Source organism: Fusarium proliferatum (genome assembly GCF_900067095.1).
Source record: "Fusarium proliferatum ET1 genome assembly, contig: FPRO_scaffold003, whole genome shotgun sequence".
Classification (NCBI taxonomy): Eukaryota; Fungi; Ascomycota; class Sordariomycetes; order Hypocreales; family Nectriaceae; genus Fusarium; species Fusarium proliferatum.
This window is the reverse complement of record NW_022194792.1, coordinates 2,896,414-2,915,429: the sequence shown is the minus strand read 5'-3', so window position 1 is coordinate 2,915,429 and position 19,016 is coordinate 2,896,414. Positions and strand designations below refer to the sequence as shown.

The window sequence follows — 19,016 nt, the reverse complement described above, 5'->3', positions numbered from 1 at the left end:
CCAAATCACCACCACCACCACCACCACCACCGAACAACAAGTTTATTTAAAGCCATTCACATCATTGAACTCACCTTACTTAGGTACTTTGTGAACAAGCTTCCATCTCACGACAAAGAACACGCGTGACTCACAGCCTCAGCTCAAACCTTCAACCTTCAACCCAAACACTTATAAAATCACCTTCGGCGACATGCCCCACGCAGCTTCACCTTCATCACCAAAAATGTTCAGCCGCATCAAGGATAAGTTCTCAACCAAGAAGTCCTCCACCGACGAGAATCACACTCATCTCAACATGGGCAACTCAAACTCAAACTCAAACACCAAGAACAACAACCCCTTCCTCGATGTTCCCGAGGAGGCTCCTCCTGCTTATGAGTCCTCCCAAAGGACCGCTCCTCTCCTCGATGTTCCTCAGCGTGGAGCTTCACCGGCTCCTAGCATGTCAAGCATCACCAGTGCCGAGGATAAATATGCATTCCTATCTACTTTCGATACCATCTTTGTCATCGACGACTCTGGATCCATGGCTGGTCGATCGTGGAGGGAGGTTCGAGAGGCCCTGAGCACTATCGCCCCGATCTGTACTTCTCACGACCCTGACGGCATTGACATCTACTTCCTGAACCATCGATCACCAGCCGCCGGAACTGGAGTTCAGGCACCCGGTGGATATTTCCAGATCCGTGACGCCAACCAGGTCCAACGTCTATTCGAGTCCGTCCGTCCCCGAGGAGCAACACCAACGGGCTCTCGTCTTCACAGCATTCTCAAGCCCTACGTCGCCCATCTCTCCCGTCGTGCGGCCAACCTTGACTCGACCAAGCCGGTCAACATCATCGTAATCACCGACGGATGCCCCACGGACGACCCAGAGGGCATCATCGTTCACCACGCCAGGAAGCTTGATCAGATCGAGGCTCCTCCTCATCAAGTTGGCATCCAGTTCTTCCAGGTTGGCAACGAGCTTGGTGCTACCAAGGCTCTGCGTGAGCTCGACGATGACCTTGCTGACCAGGGCATTCGCGATATGGTTGATACGGCAACCTGGAATTCCACTACTTCGGACAATAGTAAGGCTTTGACCGCAGATGGGATTCTCAAGGTTGTTCTTGGTGCTGTTGTGCGACGCCTGGATCGCAAGTCTACGCATGGCTCTCCTCAGGGCCGTCGTCATTAAACATTCACTTTGTAATGGCTCCTTCTTTTCGGGGTCGCAATTTCTTTCCTCTATTGTATTATTATTATGGTGGTGGTATTCTGCTTTTTCTTGATACCAGGAGTTTGGGGCTTCCTATAGACTAGACAAGATGATTCTCACAGGCCAACAGGACTGGAATGACTCTCACGAGAACACCAGATCACAGTTAGTTTCGCTAGTTTAATGCGTCAAAATCAATTATTACCCCTAAAATCAATCGCATCTACATCTTTTTGCTTGAATGTATCTGCCTCGTTTCTTCTTTGAGACCGCAACAATTCCCATGACTGATCGTAAACCCAGTAGTAGTTGCTTTTGCCCCCCCGACGATTGATTGCATCTTCAACCACCAGAAACCCCCTTGTACCTATTTTCCCCACGATGGAAAAGAAAATGCAAAGAAACAACACCGTCTTCGGGGTATAGATCTCGGTTATCTCCAGAAGGGGTTATGAGTTGCGATATGAGGATGCCTATATCCTACCGTGAAGTGAAGTGAACCCAATGCCGTTTGCATGCAGAAAAATGCGCATAAAAAAAAAGTAAGCAAATCTCCCTAAAATCAAGTAGTTACTAAACGCCCGTGATCGCCTGGTTTTCATGGATGACCGTCTCTAAGTCGTGCTGATAGGTAGAATGTGTCTTCCCCTTCTAGATAGTCACAGCATCCTGGCTGTGCGTAATCATTGTCAACAGTAGTGTGACAGTATGGTACAGTGGTAGTGTTCACCGTACTCGAAAGAACCTCGGTGGCTCTCTAGACCCAGAGGTCTTTTACCCTCACGTTAATCGCACAGATCAACAACAATGAGAGGTCAACTGTGATGCATTTATCGCATGCATACAACATCAGCCATACAAACTGAGTGAGCAGAGATATTTGAACCGGTGTCATTGCGGCAGGTCACAACAGGCGTGGTGACGAGAGCAATTCGCCAATGCTCAGCCTGAAGCTCGTGAGGATCAGAGTCGGGCCAGATAGGGAACATGGACTGGTGCGAAAATCGGCTCCCGATCTCAGGGAAGCGGAAGTCAAATGTCAGTCGACTGCTGAGAATGCGGCTAGACAGAGCCCAGGCACCAGATGAGACCTTCTCGAGCTCGCTGTAGGTAGTCTCAGGATCGGCGGTGGGGTTTAGGAGTGGCTCGACCATGTGAAGGATGACGTCTGAGATCTCCCGGCAACGGACCTTGCTGAACTCTTCGAAGCTGTCCAGCTTGAGGATAGAGTCCACAATTGTTGCCTGCCGGTCAAGGATGTGCTGTCGACGGACGGCGGTCTGGCCTGCAACATCCGTTAGTCGATCACTTTGATTGTCCGGGCTGGTGTCTTACCTTGGGTTCTCTCAAGATCCTTCTCAACTTCAGCGAGGCCGTAGGTGGCATCGGTCTCGGCACCTATCCAAGCCCGAGGAACCCAAACTCGGTTGACAATGTAGTCAATGATGACGCGGGTGACAAGGCAAGACTTGGAACTTCTGTCCTTGAGGTGAAAGTCAAGGTAGGAGATGGCCTCGGTCTCTGAGAGGGGGTGGTAAGTAGCCAAGAGAACGGGCCAGAGACGAGTGCTAGAAAGATCCATAGGGTTGACGAAAGTCGGCTTGTCAGCATAGACGTCGACGAAGAGGCGGACAGTCGTGTAAAGTTCCGTCAGCTGGTCATGCCAGGCCCCAATGGTCATTTCGGTGATGTGGATAGGGGGACCGGGGAAAGATGGACGAGTAGTCAGCGCGCCAGGAGGGTCGGCGAAATCAGGAGCCTGGACAGGATCGCGGAAGCGACTGTACTTGTTGCGGTTGTGAGAAGGGGTAGGAGGGTAAAACTCCCGGCGCTGCTGGCCGAATCCGCCATTGCTCGGGGCAGACGGTCCCTTGTCAGGTTGCCCGTAGGATTGAGGATAAAATTCAGGTGCATTGGGACGATAGGTACCGTTGCTGAAACCACGGCGGGCGACACTTCGACCAAACATGGACTGAGGTCCAGCACCGTTTGGGGGAGGGACTGGGTAGCGAGGTTGGCTCTGAACAGGAGTAGGAGGAGCCCACTGGTTGAACCGGCGCTCACTCGGAGCAGCAGAGCCTGGACGAGAAGGAGGAGGCACAATGTGAGAGCCAAAGCGCGTGGGCAGATTGGGTGGACGACTATTCTGCAATGCAGAGGAGGGGCGCTGAGACTGAAGAGCGCCGTCACTGATACCAGCAGCCTTGTTGGGAGAGTCCACGCTATTAGGACGCAGAGACATGATAGACTTCTGCGTGGCGTTTCTATCAGGGCATACCTCAGCGATGGTCTCAAGAGCGCGTGCCACGGAGCCAGGACTGGAGTTGCTCATGGGCAACGTGGATCGGCCAGCATTGGACTGGTTCTCTATGTGCTTGATAGAGTTTTCAAGATGCTAAATACGTTCGTCAGTTTTGTTAGAGTGATATAGAACAAACTGCACACCTTGACCAACTCATCGTGAATGGCACTCGATATGGTACCCTTAGAACAACCATCGAGGACTTTCGCCTTGAGAGACTTCAACTCATCCATGTACTTCTCAAGATGACCCTTGAGTTTGGCGGCTTCGGCCTCCGCTTCTTGGCGCTTGCCCTTCTCATCCGCCAGCTCGGTACGAAGGTTACCCAGGTTGTGACTCTGGTCATCAGCCTCTGCCTTTGCAAGGTTGGCCTCGATACTCATTCGCGCGATGGCCTTATCCGTGTCCTCTTGATCGAGGGTCAAGTTCATAAGTGCATCAACAAGCTGACTCGTCTCTGAGCTGATGATTTGCCCGACTTCTTGCAGCTTTGTGATAATCTCGTTGGATTCCTTGGAGGAAACACCAGGCATGCGGCGAAGAGATGTCTGGATCTTGACAAGTATCTCTTGTGACATGCGAGCCTTTTCAAAGGCAGGCTGTGAGACGATGTCAGTGGTTGACTCGGGGATGCTGCGACAAAAGAATCAAGAGATTCGTTGACTTACGTGATTGTTGGTCATCTGCTTGATCCTCTCGGATCGAGCAGCTCCCGCGAGCGGTGTCGAGAAGTTGATACTCAACATGGTGTTCGTGTTGGAGGGTTTGGTATCACGACTCCCAATGCTGGAAGACCACTTTGACGAGGGTTGACTCGGCGCGAAGTGACTGTCTGTAGAAGAGGATGTTTTGTATCCGTGTGTCATCATCGACAAAGCAAACTTGCTCGAGTATTGGAGGGTAGGAAAAGCGCGATGCTCGGTAAGGGAACAATAGAAATGAAAATAGGAATGTGTGGAGGCCAAGTGATGAGTGCACTTTACTAAGGAGGCTGAAGTGTAGGAGAGAGGCTGAAAAAACAAGCCCGAGCCAAACTTTTTTGCTTAATATTCGTCCTGTGTTTGGCACACTCCGGGATGAATCCTTTCTTGTTTGCCAAGCGAGAAATCAAGACTGAAGGGGGGCTCGGGGGTAATAGATGAAAGATATCAGCTTGCTCTCACGTAAATATCACCAAAGATCTTCTATTTTGCAATCGTAGGTGAATCCAGAAGCTACTGAATCAGAAATAGAGAGAGAGAGAACCAAAGAGGTCCTAAAACATATCCTCCTAAAAAGTTCCCTTTCAAGGCGACTGACTCCTCGGTTGCCTGGCACTGACACTGGCACTGCCAGTCACCAGCAGCTCAGGAAACCGGGCTCGGCCTGACTGAACAAGGCTGGGGATTAGGAACCTTGCTAAGAGTGATCCATAGGACAATTCAAAGAGAGTTCTCTGGACACAATAGCACTTGCTACGGTATCTGACTCAAAGGTCAAGAGAAGAGTAGACAATCAGCCAGTTGAGACTCGGAAACAAAGATCGAGACGAACGCTCGTCGAAACGATAGGCGAAGGGATGAGACAGTGAGATTGAAACAGGCTGATATGTTCAAGCAATGCATTTCAATTTAACACCACGGAGCACGTCCTCGTCAGATTGAGTTTATGGTTGAAATAGATCGGGAGGTCAAGTTCACCTTTTTCAACACTACACAATACCTCGAGACCACCGTCAAGACTTACACTAGACCCAAGAGCATGTCTCTTCTCGTCAGGTACTCTGCTTTTGGTAAATCGATATGATCTGTAAATATCACACAGGGCGCGCCGCGTCCCTTATGAGGCAGGAGATGTAATAATGAGGGCCACTGAACATTATCAGTAAAGCAATGACCATGTTTCATATCTCCCTTACCATTTGTATATCACTGTACATGGTCACAATAAAGATAATAAATCATCACTCTCAAGACATTCTATATTGTAGCAAACTATTCAGATAATAAAGGTGCAAAACTGGGCTGCTGCCCCTTCTCGATTAAAAGGGGAAGACTTCCTAGGGTACAGACATCAGCAAAGGTCCTTGCGACTAAACGAGTGCTGAACCTGGAGTTCGATCATTGATCCGGATGAGAGAGCGCGTGCGCATCGGGTCCAGATATGGTAGGTCGGGATATGGGGCGGAAACCTGCGACACCGTGATTTGGTTAAAAGGATATGTGATGTTTCGAAACTTGAAAACCTTGATGTGTGAGATGAGAGTCGTAATTTTTTATGGTGGGAGTCATGTTCGAGGATCGTCTTTAGATGACAACGGAGGGAAATCCGGAAAAAGCGGAGACTTCAAGTCTGTTGATCACCAGGAATTCTTAGTGGTGCTCTTCAGCCAGTTGATATGGACTCTGCTAACCTGCGAGAGTCCTAGAGAGCGATGTTGACAAGCCAAATATTAGCTTAGATTGCCCGGGTACGTGAGAACAAACTGCTGTAGACGGCATCTACAACAGGAGACGCGTCGATCATTCGTCCGCCGAAGTATCGGCCATTTAGGCCCTTGATGGCATTCTCGCCTCCCTGGACTTTGTCAAATTTGAGATAGATGTCACCCTTGGAGTTGGGGTCAGCCGAGATGTGAACCACATGTCCATACTTGCTCTCGGCCTCTTGACGAACATCGTCCTCAAGCTCCTTGATCCAATCGGTGCCTTCCTCTCTGCGAAATGTCAGCATTTGTGTAAAATGAAATGGAAGAGACACGTACTCTTCAGGATCAAACATGTTGTGCAACACAACGCAGCGACTGGCCATGTTGACATTAACAGGCAATGGCTTCGTCTCTGTCTTGGGTTTAAGCACCTGGCGCTCGTCATGGCCGTTGGTGGCGCTATCATCGGTTCGAGCGAGTTTCCTCATCAATGCATCGCGACTATAGTTGTTAAAGTTCACACCAGCGACGTCGGTGTCATCAAGAGCACTAGCACCTCCAGTCTTCTCGTTGTCTCGACCGCCAGCTCGGTCGAAGGTTGAGGACTGAGGGCCTCGTCCGCCGGAACCAGAGAATGCTGAACCTTGAAAGTTCTGGTTTTGATTCTGTCCGGAAAATCTCTGCAACATGTTGGCAGTACTCTCAGGGGTAAACTTATCGTTTCCGAGTCCGACGCGGATAGGACGTCCAGCTAGATCAAAGCCGTTCATCTTCTCCAGCGCCTCTCGTGCCTGACCAGCATCACGGAACCTGGGAATGTCAGCAATTAGTACAGTGAATGGATAGAAGAACTTACTGGACAAAGCCATAGCCGCGGCTGCGGCCGTTCTCATCTTTCTGGAGTTGAACGAATTCAAGCTCACCAAATGGCTCAAAGACAGCCTGCAAGTCTTGTTCGGTAACGTTGAAGTGGATGTTGCCGACATAAAGGCGGTGGAAAGGGATAGAATTGGGGTGAGGTCCCGAAGCTTCAGGGTTTCGGGCTTGCCGGTTCTTCTCGGCTTCTGTGACTTGTACGATGACAGGAATACCTAAAAGCTTCTGTCCAGTAAGTTGTAGAGCCTGGGTAACGGATTCCTCATTTTTGAACTCGACATAACCAACTCTGCACATTGTTAGTGATCAGACTCTCGAATAGGTTTTGTATGGCTTAGCTTACCCCTTGGATCTTTGGCTAATACGGTCCTTGACAATTTGAGCCTCATTGACAGGTCCAACCTTCTCAAAGAATTCCTTGAGTTCGCGAGTGCGCAGACGAGCGGCAAGCTGCTGCACAAAAACAGTGCGACGATCCCTTTCGTCCTCGGTAAGCTGGGGGTTGCCTTCTTCACGCTTAGTTTCGCGACGTTCGTCATCACGGCCGCGTCCATAATCGCGGTTTCTTCGGTCGCGGTCTCTGCGATCACGGTGATCCCGGTCGTCACGGGGGCGGTAATGGCGGTAAGGAGAGCGAGATCGTGAACGTGAACGTCGTCCACCTCTGTAGTAATCACCATCTCTGTTTCGGCGTGATTGACGACGGTCGCTATCGCGGCTGCGGCTTCTCCTCCTACTCTTATGGCTTCCAGCATCGCTTCGAGGCGTTCCTACATCGGGTGTACCCCTACGGCTTCGGTTAGGGCTGTCCCTGCGATCTCGGCGTCGCCCATGATCGCGGTCGCGATGTCGACTTCCGTCTCTATCACGGCCACGATCGCGTTCCCTGTCCCTCCGTTCGGCCTCATCTCGTGCTCTATCCTCTACAGGGCTCTTAGTCTTCTGTTCAGAGGTATCCTTAGCGGTGGCGTCCAGGAGTGCTTCCACGTCCAAGGTAGCCATGATGTCTGCGTAAGTCTGGGAAAACTCCGATTTAGGGCTCGTTTGTGATTTAGCACCAGGTATGCGGTTGCTTGTGAGTCTCGTCTGTCGGGTGATTTGATAATTATTGTCGTCGGGTGAGAAGTTTTTGGGGGGAGGTTGCCTTGAAAACTCCTGATGGGTCAAGCTTTTGGCTGGACGGAAAGTCCCCAATGGCTTGCACGTGACGAGACACGTGGCGATTATAGCAGCCACCACGTCGGCAATGCCGCGAGATACCGTGAAGCAGAGAAGCAATGGAGAGAAGTAGAAAATATCCAATAAAAGGTTCATTATTAAAATAACTCTGTCCAAGAATAGACCGACCCATTGGGCAAACCAGTCCCAACCATTAAAACTATTTATGAGAATGATTCATCGCCATTAATGTCAGTGACCACCATGTTCGTTACCATCCATAAAATCATGACTGCTCCGTACAACTCAGTGTTCACCAACTACTATGAAAACAAGACAGATATATACTGTGTCCTGGCTTGAATTGGTTCTCCTTGCGCCAGGCAGATTTAGTACATTATTACAGACTTATTTCGTCTTCTTGGTGTTGTAGACCAGCTCAGTGCCAAACACACTGTCCCAGAACTTGCTCGTCACACCGAAACCGAGTTCATAGTCAAGGAAATGGTGAGCAAGATGGTACTTCTTGAGTTCCTTGTACCACAGAGGGAGGTCTTGGTGGTGAAGGAAGTAATGCGTGAGATCGTAGCAGACGTATCCAAAGATACCGCCACAGTAGGCTGCAGTAGCAGCATACCAGTTGTGGAAGAGTACAGCATGTGCAAACCTCCAAAAGGGAGCAGCCAAAGCGGCGAAGAGCGTGGGAGGCATAACAAGACGATACTTGTCCATAGGGAGATAATGATGGATGCCGTGAAGGATGAAATGAAGTGTGATTCCAACACGGTTGTCGGGCAGGTAGCTATAACAGTCAGCGGCAAACTCGGGAGTGAATAAATAATCGGAAAACATACTAGTCAAGATGGAACAGGAAGCGATGCAGGACATATTCAATTATGGTCCAGAAGAACACGCCAAATAGCCAGTAGCCCAAGGTGAAGAGCTGGTTGTCAAAACCTTGAGAAGCAACCCAGGTACCGTACGCAACGCAAGGCAGCCAGACCATAGGAACAACCCACCAGGCGGTTTTGGAGAGAGGCTCAAGGAAGTTACCAAACAGAGGCGCAGACTGGCCTCCCTTGTAGTGGCGAGGGCGATGGACCTGATCAAGATAGAATTCTTTGGAGAAACCACCGAACCAGATCTGAGGGAAGAGGGGTCGGTTCAGGTCGAGGAACTTGTTCTTCTTGTAGTCCAGATTATAGTCTGTATCCTTGCTCAAGTCCTCCGCGCAAGACATTCCGGTTCGGGGGTGGACGGAGCCATTGGCGTCTCCGTTGGCTTCACCATTGGGCAGCTTTGCGTTTCCGTTGCCGTTGGCCTTTCCGTTGGCGTGTCCATTTACAGCCTTTTCAGAGACGAGAAATCCGACAAGGTTCTCATCGAGAATCTCGTAGGCAGAGTCAGAGTGTGTATGAGAATCAGAATCTTTGAGGATCTCTTCGATGTCGCGGCCGGCGTATTCGAGAATATATTCGGGACCGCCAGGATGATCCTCAACAAAATCGGTGATATCGTAGACCTTGTTGCCGATGGTGACATAGCAGGAGTCACCCGAGTTATGCGCTTCCACCTCAGCGCGAGTGAAAGTTGGTAGAGTACGTCCAGGCATTTTGTTGAAGCAGCGGTCGGAACGTACGGGTCGAGGTGAGGATGGGGAGACAAGGCGATCGAAGCAGCGCACAAGCAGAGATGCTCCTTGTCGACAACCAAGGAGGAGTGAAAAAGGAGGGAAACTGAAGGAGAGTGAGGGATAGAATGATTGAAAACTTGGGAGGGTTAAGGATTAAGTTTAAAAAAGGTTTATTATCAAATAGTCAAGGGAATGAATGAAAGGGCGGCGTGAGCGGCAAGTCAATGTCGCCGCACAGGGGTCCATCCAGGGGATATTTTTTTTTAATGAGGATCCCCATCCGTGTTAGCAGTAGAGTGGCGCTACAATGGCCATAAAACATGCCACAACATCGGGATGAAAGGCCTGATATCAGAGTATTTGCCGGAACGACAAATAAGACAGTGATTGTACTGAAATTAGCGGTGGACGATTGGTCTTTGGACGGTTGAGGTTGAGGAGAATGATCAAGTGCTAGTGATGGCAACATGGTCCCTACCTAATATCCTGCAATTGACGCCTTGCTGAGCCTGTAATAAATGCTGAAAGTAGATCGAGATTTATTTACACAGTAACAACAATCTGGCATTTTGCTATGGACATTGCAACATCACATGCAAGACTCGATATCATCATGCACTGTGAGGTAGGTTTTTATACACTCTGCCTACCTATACATCGTAATCGTAATATTCGTATCTAAATGTCAGCTTCCAGGCACTCAGATAATGTATATGTTATTTATCGTTCGCTTATGCTATCTTTCCTATCCAGGTAATTCGGGACCGAAGAGTCTATCGATCAGTCGATCGATGGGCTTACGAGTTCCAATTGTATTTACCTCCTCAGCGTGGACAAGAAATAACCCGGATGTTATTTAGACAACAGCGGAATCTCTGTGATCCGTATGCTCTGATTACAGCATTGTGCTGCCAAGGATTATTTTCCGAAGAAGCCGGATCTCCTTTATTGCCCCGATGAGCTCCACCAAGCAAATCTCAAGCCCGTCTTTGACTAACTACCCACTGGTTCTTCCACAGCATAACGTGCTACCCTGAGAATATGATATGAGCGGGCCGTTCAGTATAGGAGAGGATTATGTCACAGTACTCGAAAGGTAAAGTGTGACGTCTGCAGGGACTCCGTGATGTATGATGTCCTTAGTCGATTTACCCAAATACAGAGATAGATGTAAGTGAGCCCTCTTACCACCCAACAACCTGGAAGTCAGCAATCAACGTCAGCCTACACAGGCCTCGAGGAGCAAGCAGACTCCTTATCCTAAGGTAAGCTTAGGTCTTGTCTCTAGAATGGATTCTATTGTATTGTATTTCAACTTACTGGTAGTATTGAACAGTCCTGGGAATTGAAACGCCAAGACATCCGGTTTACGTATCGTCTGGCTGAGCCTCATCTTCAATTGCCGAGCCACAAGTAGATAGTGGGTTGAGCTTCGCAACCAACTCGAATAGAGTCGAGGTCGAGCTCATCCTTGAGAGGCCTCTCGCCCAACCGTTTGCTACCCAATCTTAGCCTAGGCCTCTGTTTAGCATGTGCCTGAAGCGGAAATCCCATCAGCCCAAGGAGCGCCACGTCCAATGCTAATCAGGAATCACCTTCGGGAGCTGAAAGCTGGAGCCACTTCTTACTCCCTCCCTCCTAGCAACGAACCCCAAGCCCAGCCACAACAAATCCCGTCATCAGTGTGACCTGCTCTAGGTCGACTAAGGTACCTAATCTGCATGTCACATTCACTCTCTTCCTCTCTTGGCATATCAAGTTTTTAAACCTCCTCCTGGCCTCTTGCTGCGACCATAATCTTGTCCTTTATCTTGCTACCTATCCTATCCCTCTAGACCTTTTAGACTCTACTCGCATTACGCCCCTTGCTCAATAACCCCGCCATAGGGCTGCATCACTAACTTACCATGCCGTCATTCTCCATGCCGCGGGGTTCGTGGTTACTGCTGATCGCAGTATGCCTCATCCTGCTTCCCGGCAAAGCTGAAGCTTTTGGTGCTGGAAACATTCCTTCAATTGCGCAGGTCAGTATTAGATCCTCATCCACGGCCAATTCTCTCCCCTTATTGACATGCGCATAGGTCGAAGGTCACAACTGGCGCCATGGAGGTAAATTACCCCGCCACATCGATCCCGTTACATCGCGTTGCTCACATCGTTTTCAGACATTGAGGATATGCTCGAGACGATCGCCTTCCTTCACGGAAAGAAATGGACCTCTATGCTTATCAAACGTACCTACTTTGGAAATTGGTTACGCGACTATTCCCAGGCCGTTGATATCGGCAGTTTGAAGGGTGTCAATGCCGAGACTATTCGCATTCTTGTATGAGCCGTCACTTTGCGCCTCCAATGAATGACTCTGTGATGCTTACTTGACCGACAGGTTTGGGTTCTCTCCTTCATGGCTCACGGCTATGCCACCGGCGAATTCGAAGTTACCTCGGACCGTCTCGGCGTCTATCGTCCAGAAGAACACATCGACAATCCTCTCGGTTACGGAGATGGAGTTGATGCGCGGACTTTCGATAAACGTTTGCGAGGGCCCGTTGAGAAGATAGAAACCGAAATTGACTCTCGAACTGGTATGAAAAACTATATCGCCAACGAGAATGGAAATTGGGCAACCAGCGCCGCTTATCTGCGATATAGTTTCGCCAGAAGCATCCATTATGGTCGTCTTTACACCAGCGGTTCCAAGAAAGGAAACGAAGATGACCTCTGCGAGGCTTTGAGATGTCTTGGCCAGGCGCTGCACACCATGGAAGACTTCAGTGCCCACAGCAACTACTGTGAGCTTGCCCTTCGAGAGCTTGGCTACCATTCTGTGTTCCCTCACTGCGGTGCGCATACCGAGATTCATCTCCATGGAAAGCGCGTATATCCCCTTGTGACCGGCACATTTGGCGCCGTCGACTTCTTGCATTCCGTCATTGGAGAGGCCTCGGATCACTTCACGCAGTCTGAGGTTGACGAAGTCGATGTTGCACTCAAGAACGCCGAGGGCGCTTCCAATCGATCCGGCGGTGGTGGCGGTGGTGAACGATCCCTGCTTGGAGGTTTCCTCGGAATCAAGTCCAGTCCCTCTGACTTCATCGGCTTGGTCTCAAAGCTTCCCGGCGTCGGTGACGGATTCGCCGCTCAGGCTCGAGACCTGAAGGCCAGCTCTGAAGCTCAAGAACAGCGCAACATGAGCTACCAGCAGACCCGCGGTGACCTCTCTCGTGACAATACTAACCAGGTGCCCGGCATGAGTCCCGACTTCGATCCTGTTGAGACAGCCCGCAAGATCTATCCTATTCTCGAGTTCCGCGACAAAATTGTCAAGGCCATCAGCCGCGGTATTTCCAAGGTCCCGGGCCTTGAGAAACTTCTTGAGAAGATTAGCGAGACCCTCACTGCCTTCATCTTGGGTCTTCTTGCTCCCTTCATCCGACCTATCATCAACCAGGTCTCAAAGGTTCTGAAGGACGGTTCTTCCGGCGTCATCACGGCCAGTGCTAAATCTCAATATGAGCCTTGGGACAACCCCCAGTGCTCTGATCCCACTCACTCCATGTTATCCAAGGACCATTTCACCAATATCCTGAACTCATGTGCTGGACGTATCGCCGCTACCATTCTCCAGTATACAGTTCCGTAAGCCAACCCCACTGTCCTGCAACAATCATCATAGCTAACCATCCTAGTCGTGTCCTCTATGCTTGGGAAAACACTGGCGTATCTGTCGACGAAGTCGTTAACGATGTCCTGCGTGCTTTCCACCACCCTGCTGCTCGGGACGATCATATCGAGATCCAACGTGACATGTTCAAGACTGTCAAGAAGTGGGCTGACGAGCACCCCCGCCGCCACGAGCTTGCTCATCTTCTCTCCTCCGACTCAGTCAAGAATCATAAGAACCACATTCTTAACCAAGTCCAGGGCAACAGCCGCAGCATCGGTGGTGGCGGCTGCAACCATGGGACATTTGGCGATATGGCTAATGCTGGGCATGGCAAGGTTGCCGGATCCTTGTGGTCTCAAGTCAAGACCCGCGACCTTGACTCAATGGAGGGTAAAGATGGCAATCCTGCTGCAGGCTACCTCTCAAGTTCTCCTGCACCACCAAGCCAGTCTTCGTTTGAATACGGTCAGAACCCCAACTACGCGGCTTCCAACTCGGGACACTCTCAGCAAGGTGGATATGGTGCTCCTCCACCCCAACCTTCATATGGTGGTGGTTATGGAGGACCCCCTCAACCTCAGTACGGAGCTCCCCCAGGTCAATATGGAGCTCCTCCCCCAGGTCAATACGGCGCTCCTCCCCCTCAACAGTACGGCGGCCCGGGATACGGTGCGCCTCAATATCCTCCGTACGGTCAGCAGGGCTATGGTGGACCGCCTCCTGGCCAGCAGCCTCCTGGATGGGGCCAGTACCCTGGTTCACGACACGGTTACTAGAAGGATCGGATTAAACGCAAGATAAAAAACATAAGGAAGGAAGGATGTATACGACTACGGACTAGGGCATTGGATAAGGAACTTTTAGGGTCAGCCAAGGACAAAGGCTGAGATGAATTGGTAACGGCCGTTTTGATATCCAATACCCAGGGGAGAAGAGGCAGCTGGTTTTTTGTGGCACTAAAGAAAGTTATGTTTCCTTCGTCAATAGCAGCATTATGAAATACCGTACATTCTCGTTCATCTAACGCTGCATATCTACCATCTTGGCTGGGTATCAAAGCGATATAGCCCAAGTGATGCTGCTCCCTGAGCGCACGCTATGTCGCCATCTGTTAATCCCGAGAACTCCTGATCCCATGCAGTACAAATGAGAATAAAAGAAGCCGACATGCCCGAGTTAAAAAATAAAGCCGAATGCTCCATCGTAGGTTCTGGCCCGCGATCCCGCCATTGAAAGACTCTCTCCCACCCCCCCTCCCACCGTGTATCCAAACAAAAACGTCTTCTCATGATGATGTAGTGCCACTACCTCTTTCCTCGTCTCGGATCTTGAGCTTCTGCAATGCGTGCGTCGCGAATTTCCTTGGTACCCAAGCTGCCGAGTCCGCCTTCAGATCGACGCTCCCAACCACCTAGACGGACGACTTGGCATGTTGCGTTATCGCCGTCGGAAGAAACTTCAGTGGCGTATTTAACGATGTTTCGAGCTCCATCTTCGGGCGTACGGGCTTCCTTGACAACATCGACGATCTCTTGGTCGCTTAGAGTGCCAGAGATGCCATCAGTCATCAGCACAAGGAATGAATACTGGGCAGGACCCATCTCAACTCGTGTAAGCTCTGGCTCTGCTGAGACTCCAATACGCTTACTCCCCATGTCTCCGAATGCACGACTGTTGGCTAGGCCTGCAATGCGCTCCTCGCCGAAACTATCGCCAGAAACCATTGACCCAGCAGGTGCATAGCGTCGCAAACGGCGGCTTTCGGTAGGTGTACTAGGGTGATGATCGGATGTTAGAGGCTGTGCTAAACCAGTGGCGGTATCGCAAAGAAGGATACGACTGTCGCCAACATGGGCGCATAACAACGTGGACTGGGCGGCTGGGTGCCAAAATGGAGCAGGCGTTGGAGTAGAGATAAGTACTACAGAAGCCGTCGAACCTCCTTTAAAGCGCTCCGGGCCTCCTATACCGTGACCAGAGGGTGTAGATGGGTGACCGAAGACTTCATCGTTATTAACAGGAGTATCGGCACCTTTTGTATCGTTTGGGTCTATCTTTCGAGCTTGGGCAGACACAAAGTCGAGATCGGCACGAAGGAAGGCGTATGTGAGCACTGATTCTATCGTGATCTTGTGACCTTCGCCTGGGTTGTCATCTCGCGAGAGAACAAAGTGTTCGGGGTGAAAGCGCCTGAAATAGCCACCGATGGTTTCTCTGTATTCCTTGACCAGGTTTTTCTCCATACGAATCGCCTTGGCCAGGTCTGAAACTGGGGCAGCCGGCGATGCTGCGCTGTGTATGCGCTCCCCATGTACGGGTTTATCGGAAAGGCCGCCATTGCTTGCGCTGGGGACATTCATTTCGCTTTTAACCTCTTCTGGCCCCTTCATGGGCACAGCGTCGAGCGCCTCACGTTTTGTTGAGGGGCTCTTGGTCGACTGAATCGGCTGTGATGGACGAACTTGTTTGTGCTTATGATCATGGTGATGGTTATGGATACCCTCACGACCAGGTTTCCTCTTCCGCAAGCTGCTCTGCAGGCCGAACTCTTCCGAGGCTTTTTCTATATAACCTGGTAGCTCATCCCGGACGAAATCTGCGCATTCGGTTCCACCATGACCATCGAAAACGCCAAAGTAGAATATTTGAGGGTCTCCCCAAGCACTATCCGCCGCTGTAGCTTCCCCTGGTTTCTGCTGCACGCTTCTGGGTGCTCTCTTGGCGAAGGCCGGAAGGCTGATGGTGCCAGCCTGTTCTCGATCTTCATTGTAGGGACGACTTCCTCGATCTGTCGCGACACCAAGATGGTGTTTTGCCCTCCGCATGGGAATGCGTACCACAGTCAAGTCTCGGGTTGACGGGATATAAGGCGGGGTGACAGCGGGGACTGGGCCGGAGCTTGGGGTGTGAGGGGTCGCAGCATCGCGAGGAAGTTTATGGCCAGGCCCACGAGGACGAGAGTCGGGATGGACAGATGATGAAGGGAGATGTGTCACAAAGTAGGTATGGAATCCTTGTGTGCCGTATGTTTCAACTGCCAGTGGCGAGGATAACCCAAGCTGCGACCCCGGGCGTGTAAGCCGAGCCTGTCGCGAACTTCCGGTCAATGTCGCGCATGTCGAATAGAACGTCGTAAGCCGGGTATAATCGATATGCCTATTATTTCTTGGTGCCCGCTGTAGCGCGTCTGTATGGGCGAAGCGATTCAAGGTTGTCAACGGTCGGGCTGAGATCTTAAGGAGCTGGATCGCAGGGGTTGCTGTTGAATCGATGGCGCGAGTAAATTGGGCCATTGTCGATGCTCGACAAAGAAGGGTGTATATAGCTGGCTTTGCCAGTCCTCGGTCATCAGCGTCCCTTGAAGAACTGGAGCGCTGTGCAGGCTACAGTCTGCAATGCCATCGGGCGAGTCGTGGAAAGTTAATAGCGTGAGGGAGCGGATGGTATAGGATTTGGCTGATTCCTGATCGGGTGGAAGGACCAAACGAAGCCGTCGAGTTGTCTGTATGAGAATCAGAAAGCCGTATAATCCAAGCCAATTCAGTAGATGATCTTGTCAGTCTAGGAACAAAACATGACCATGGAAATGAGTGAAGGATAAAGGATCGGGTGTTCAGTTGCTCGTCGGAAAGTGACGATATTGGATATTGACTTCCCAAGTGGAGCCTACCAAAGGTGGTCTCGCACTTAGATAAGATTGCCCAATCAAGTTCCACAAAACACAGGCTTCAGGCGGCACAACGAGAATTTAGCGGGGATTCCATCGGGAGTCAGGGGCGGGAATCTTCGTTCAACCGCTAAAACCAACGACTCAGGGAGCTCCGTGGCTGACTCCGTGAAACTTCACAGTCCCAGGCGTACCACTTATAACAGTCCACATAACACCTACAAGGGTAATGAATAAGGGGTATTTGGGGTATACAAACTGTAAGGATGTATAGCTTTGATGAATAAGTCTCTAGCCGTGATCTTAACTAATTCTTATGTGAATGTCGACGGAAAATACCCGAAGCGAAGGCTTCTGTTGTTTGAAGTGTTTCCCTGGAGTTCGGATTTTAACGTCACAGTGGCGGGGTACGTACTCAGGCTACCTCCCTTTGGACGTCATCCCAACCGGGCAGAGCCCAAGATCTTATCATTTTCACGATGAATAGCACGCTTTAAAGACTTTTTCTTAACTACCTAAACACTATCAACACCCGGCATTCGGCCTTTCAATACTTCAGGCCTCTACACAGGCTGACTGACATCTCCATGTCGACAGAAACCCATCACCTAGCAAATGGGCGAGTCTGGGACTACAACATCCGCCGAGGCGGACGGGCCAGAGGCTTCTAAGAAAGATCTGCCTCCCCTGGTAGAAATCGATCCTGCTGGTGACATTGTCTTGGATGTAACCTTTGAGACTTCCATCAGTACTCTCAACAAAACTCGCAAGGCTGAGCTTGCTGCCAGCAGAAAAGCTGGTACTCAGCCCCCAGATCGCTCATCTTTGAAATCAAAAGTTCGGGTGGCATATCGGGTCAATCTGGGAGCTTTGAAAAAGCACTCAAAGTACTTTTCAAACCTCTTATCGAACTCTCAATTCAGGGAAGCCAAGCTTATCTCGGATATACATGAGAAGCTTGCCCAGCTTAAGATCAAAGTCAACGAGGCAGATCCCGGGGACTTACCCTGGATTCCCATCACCGATGATGATGATGCAACCAAAGCAGCTGGTCGTGAAAATGCCATGGAAGATATTCTAAATATCATACACCAGCGTCCAACCAAGACTTCACGTGGAACCATGTCATACGTAACCACGCTGGCAATCGTTGCTGATCGCTTTGATTGCGTGGCAGCTGTTGCTCGGGTTCTGAACACGGGCCTCAAGTTCAAATGGCCGCTGACGTCAAACAAACCGCTGCGCAGTGACGACGGACGGCCTACAGAAACAGAACATGTCTTGCGTCAAAAGGTTTTGGTCGCGTGGCTGTTAGGACAACCCATGCGCCTGCAACAGTCAACTCGAGAACTCATCATGCGAGGATCAACTCTCTGGAGCGAGTTTTATGATACTGATGCTGATATGACTGCTGCATGGTGGAATCTGCCTGATGGCTTGGAGGGTAAGTGAAACTCTAAGGCTCGAGGTGCAGATGCACTGCTAATTGTTGTCCAGAGGAGCTCCGACATAGGCGTGAGTGTATCCTCAACACCGTCTCCTCTGTCCAACGGCATTTCCTCGCATTGTTCTCGTCTCGAGAGAGGCAGTGTAAGCTCGGGTATGACTCGAGTGCGGCATGTGACTCTTATCAGCTTGGTCAAATGCTCAAATTCCTGGTGAACAAGAATTTGCTCTTCCTCGTTGACTACAGCCCAGCGTCGCTGAACATGGTTCCTGACACTGCGATGGTCGAGATTGAGGAGCTCCTTTCAACGCTTCAACAGTGCCCGAGTTATCAGATTGACAAGCATCATACGAATTGCGGGTTACGAGTTCGACTGGAACCAATCCTGAGTTATATGCGGTCAATGCTCTCAGCTGGTGTCATCGCGATACCGTATGCCGAGTGGAAAAGGAGGCCGACAGAAATCTCGTGGCTGGCTCTGAAAGAACACGCTGTCGACGACAAAGATAACGCACCCAAAAAGTTTCAGTTTACACGTGCGATTTCCAACGATCAAAGGTTACGCTACGAAGGAGCACTTTATGTAGACAAAATGGCAAAGGCTATGTTCATGGCGGATGAATGGGATTGGACTCCTGAAAATTGATAAGGTAGA

The 19,016-nt window shown here is 50.4% G+C and overlaps 7 protein-coding genes across 7 annotated transcripts; 3 read left to right on the top strand and 4 right to left on the bottom strand.

The window, feature by feature from the left end:
• Window positions 1–193: 193 nt before the first annotated feature.
• Window positions 194–1,183, top strand: FPRO_06095 (uncharacterized protein; the record flags this gene model as incomplete). The annotated part of the gene is made up of 1 exon (XM_031229029.1): window positions 194–1,183. The coding sequence occupies one exon, from the start codon at window positions 194–196 to the stop codon at window positions 1,181–1,183; it is 990 nt and encodes a 329-aa protein (XP_031079307.1).
• An 851-nt stretch (window positions 1,184–2,034) lies between these two features.
• Window positions 2,035–4,252, bottom strand: FPRO_06096 (uncharacterized protein; the record flags this gene model as incomplete). Its single annotated transcript, XM_031229028.1, has 4 exons — window positions 2,035–2,489; window positions 2,540–3,599; window positions 3,650–4,105; window positions 4,175–4,252. The coding sequence occupies 4 exons, from the start codon at window positions 4,250–4,252 to the stop codon at window positions 2,035–2,037; spliced, it is 2,049 nt and encodes a 682-aa protein (XP_031079306.1).
• Window positions 4,253–5,942: 1,690 nt separating this feature from the next.
• On the bottom strand, window positions 5,943–7,791 carry FPRO_06097 (putative RNA splicing factor Pad-1; the record flags this gene model as incomplete). The annotated part of the gene is made up of 4 exons (XM_031229026.1): window positions 5,943–6,201; window positions 6,250–6,723; window positions 6,770–7,078; window positions 7,133–7,791. The coding sequence occupies 4 exons, from the start codon at window positions 7,789–7,791 to the stop codon at window positions 5,943–5,945; spliced, it is 1,701 nt and encodes a 566-aa protein (XP_031079305.1).
• Window positions 7,792–8,355: 564 nt separating this feature from the next.
• FPRO_06098 (uncharacterized protein) lies at window positions 8,356–9,559 on the bottom strand (the record flags this gene model as incomplete). Its single annotated transcript, XM_031229025.1, has 2 exons — window positions 8,356–8,749; window positions 8,802–9,559. The coding sequence occupies 2 exons, from the start codon at window positions 9,557–9,559 to the stop codon at window positions 8,356–8,358; spliced, it is 1,152 nt and encodes a 383-aa protein (XP_031079304.1).
• A 1,928-nt stretch (window positions 9,560–11,487) lies between these two features.
• On the top strand, window positions 11,488–14,023 carry FPRO_06099 (putative heterokaryon incompatibility Het-C protein; the record flags this gene model as incomplete). The annotated part of the gene is made up of 5 exons (XM_031229024.1): window positions 11,488–11,604; window positions 11,662–11,689; window positions 11,746–11,906; window positions 11,967–13,219; window positions 13,270–14,023. The coding sequence occupies 5 exons, from the start codon at window positions 11,488–11,490 to the stop codon at window positions 14,021–14,023; spliced, it is 2,313 nt and encodes a 770-aa protein (XP_031079303.1).
• Window positions 14,024–14,551: 528 nt separating this feature from the next.
• Window positions 14,552–16,540, bottom strand: FPRO_06100 (uncharacterized protein; the record flags this gene model as incomplete). The annotated part of the gene is made up of 1 exon (XM_031229023.1): window positions 14,552–16,540. The coding sequence occupies one exon, from the start codon at window positions 16,538–16,540 to the stop codon at window positions 14,552–14,554; it is 1,989 nt and encodes a 662-aa protein (XP_031079302.1).
• A 989-nt stretch (window positions 16,541–17,529) lies between these two features.
• On the top strand, window positions 17,530–19,007 carry FPRO_06101 (uncharacterized protein; the record flags this gene model as incomplete). Its single annotated transcript, XM_031229022.1, has 2 exons — window positions 17,530–18,358; window positions 18,412–19,007. 2 exons carry the CDS (start codon window positions 17,530–17,532, stop codon window positions 19,005–19,007), a joined length of 1,425 nt encoding a protein of 474 aa, XP_031079301.1.
• Window positions 19,008–19,016: the final 9 nt, after the last annotated feature.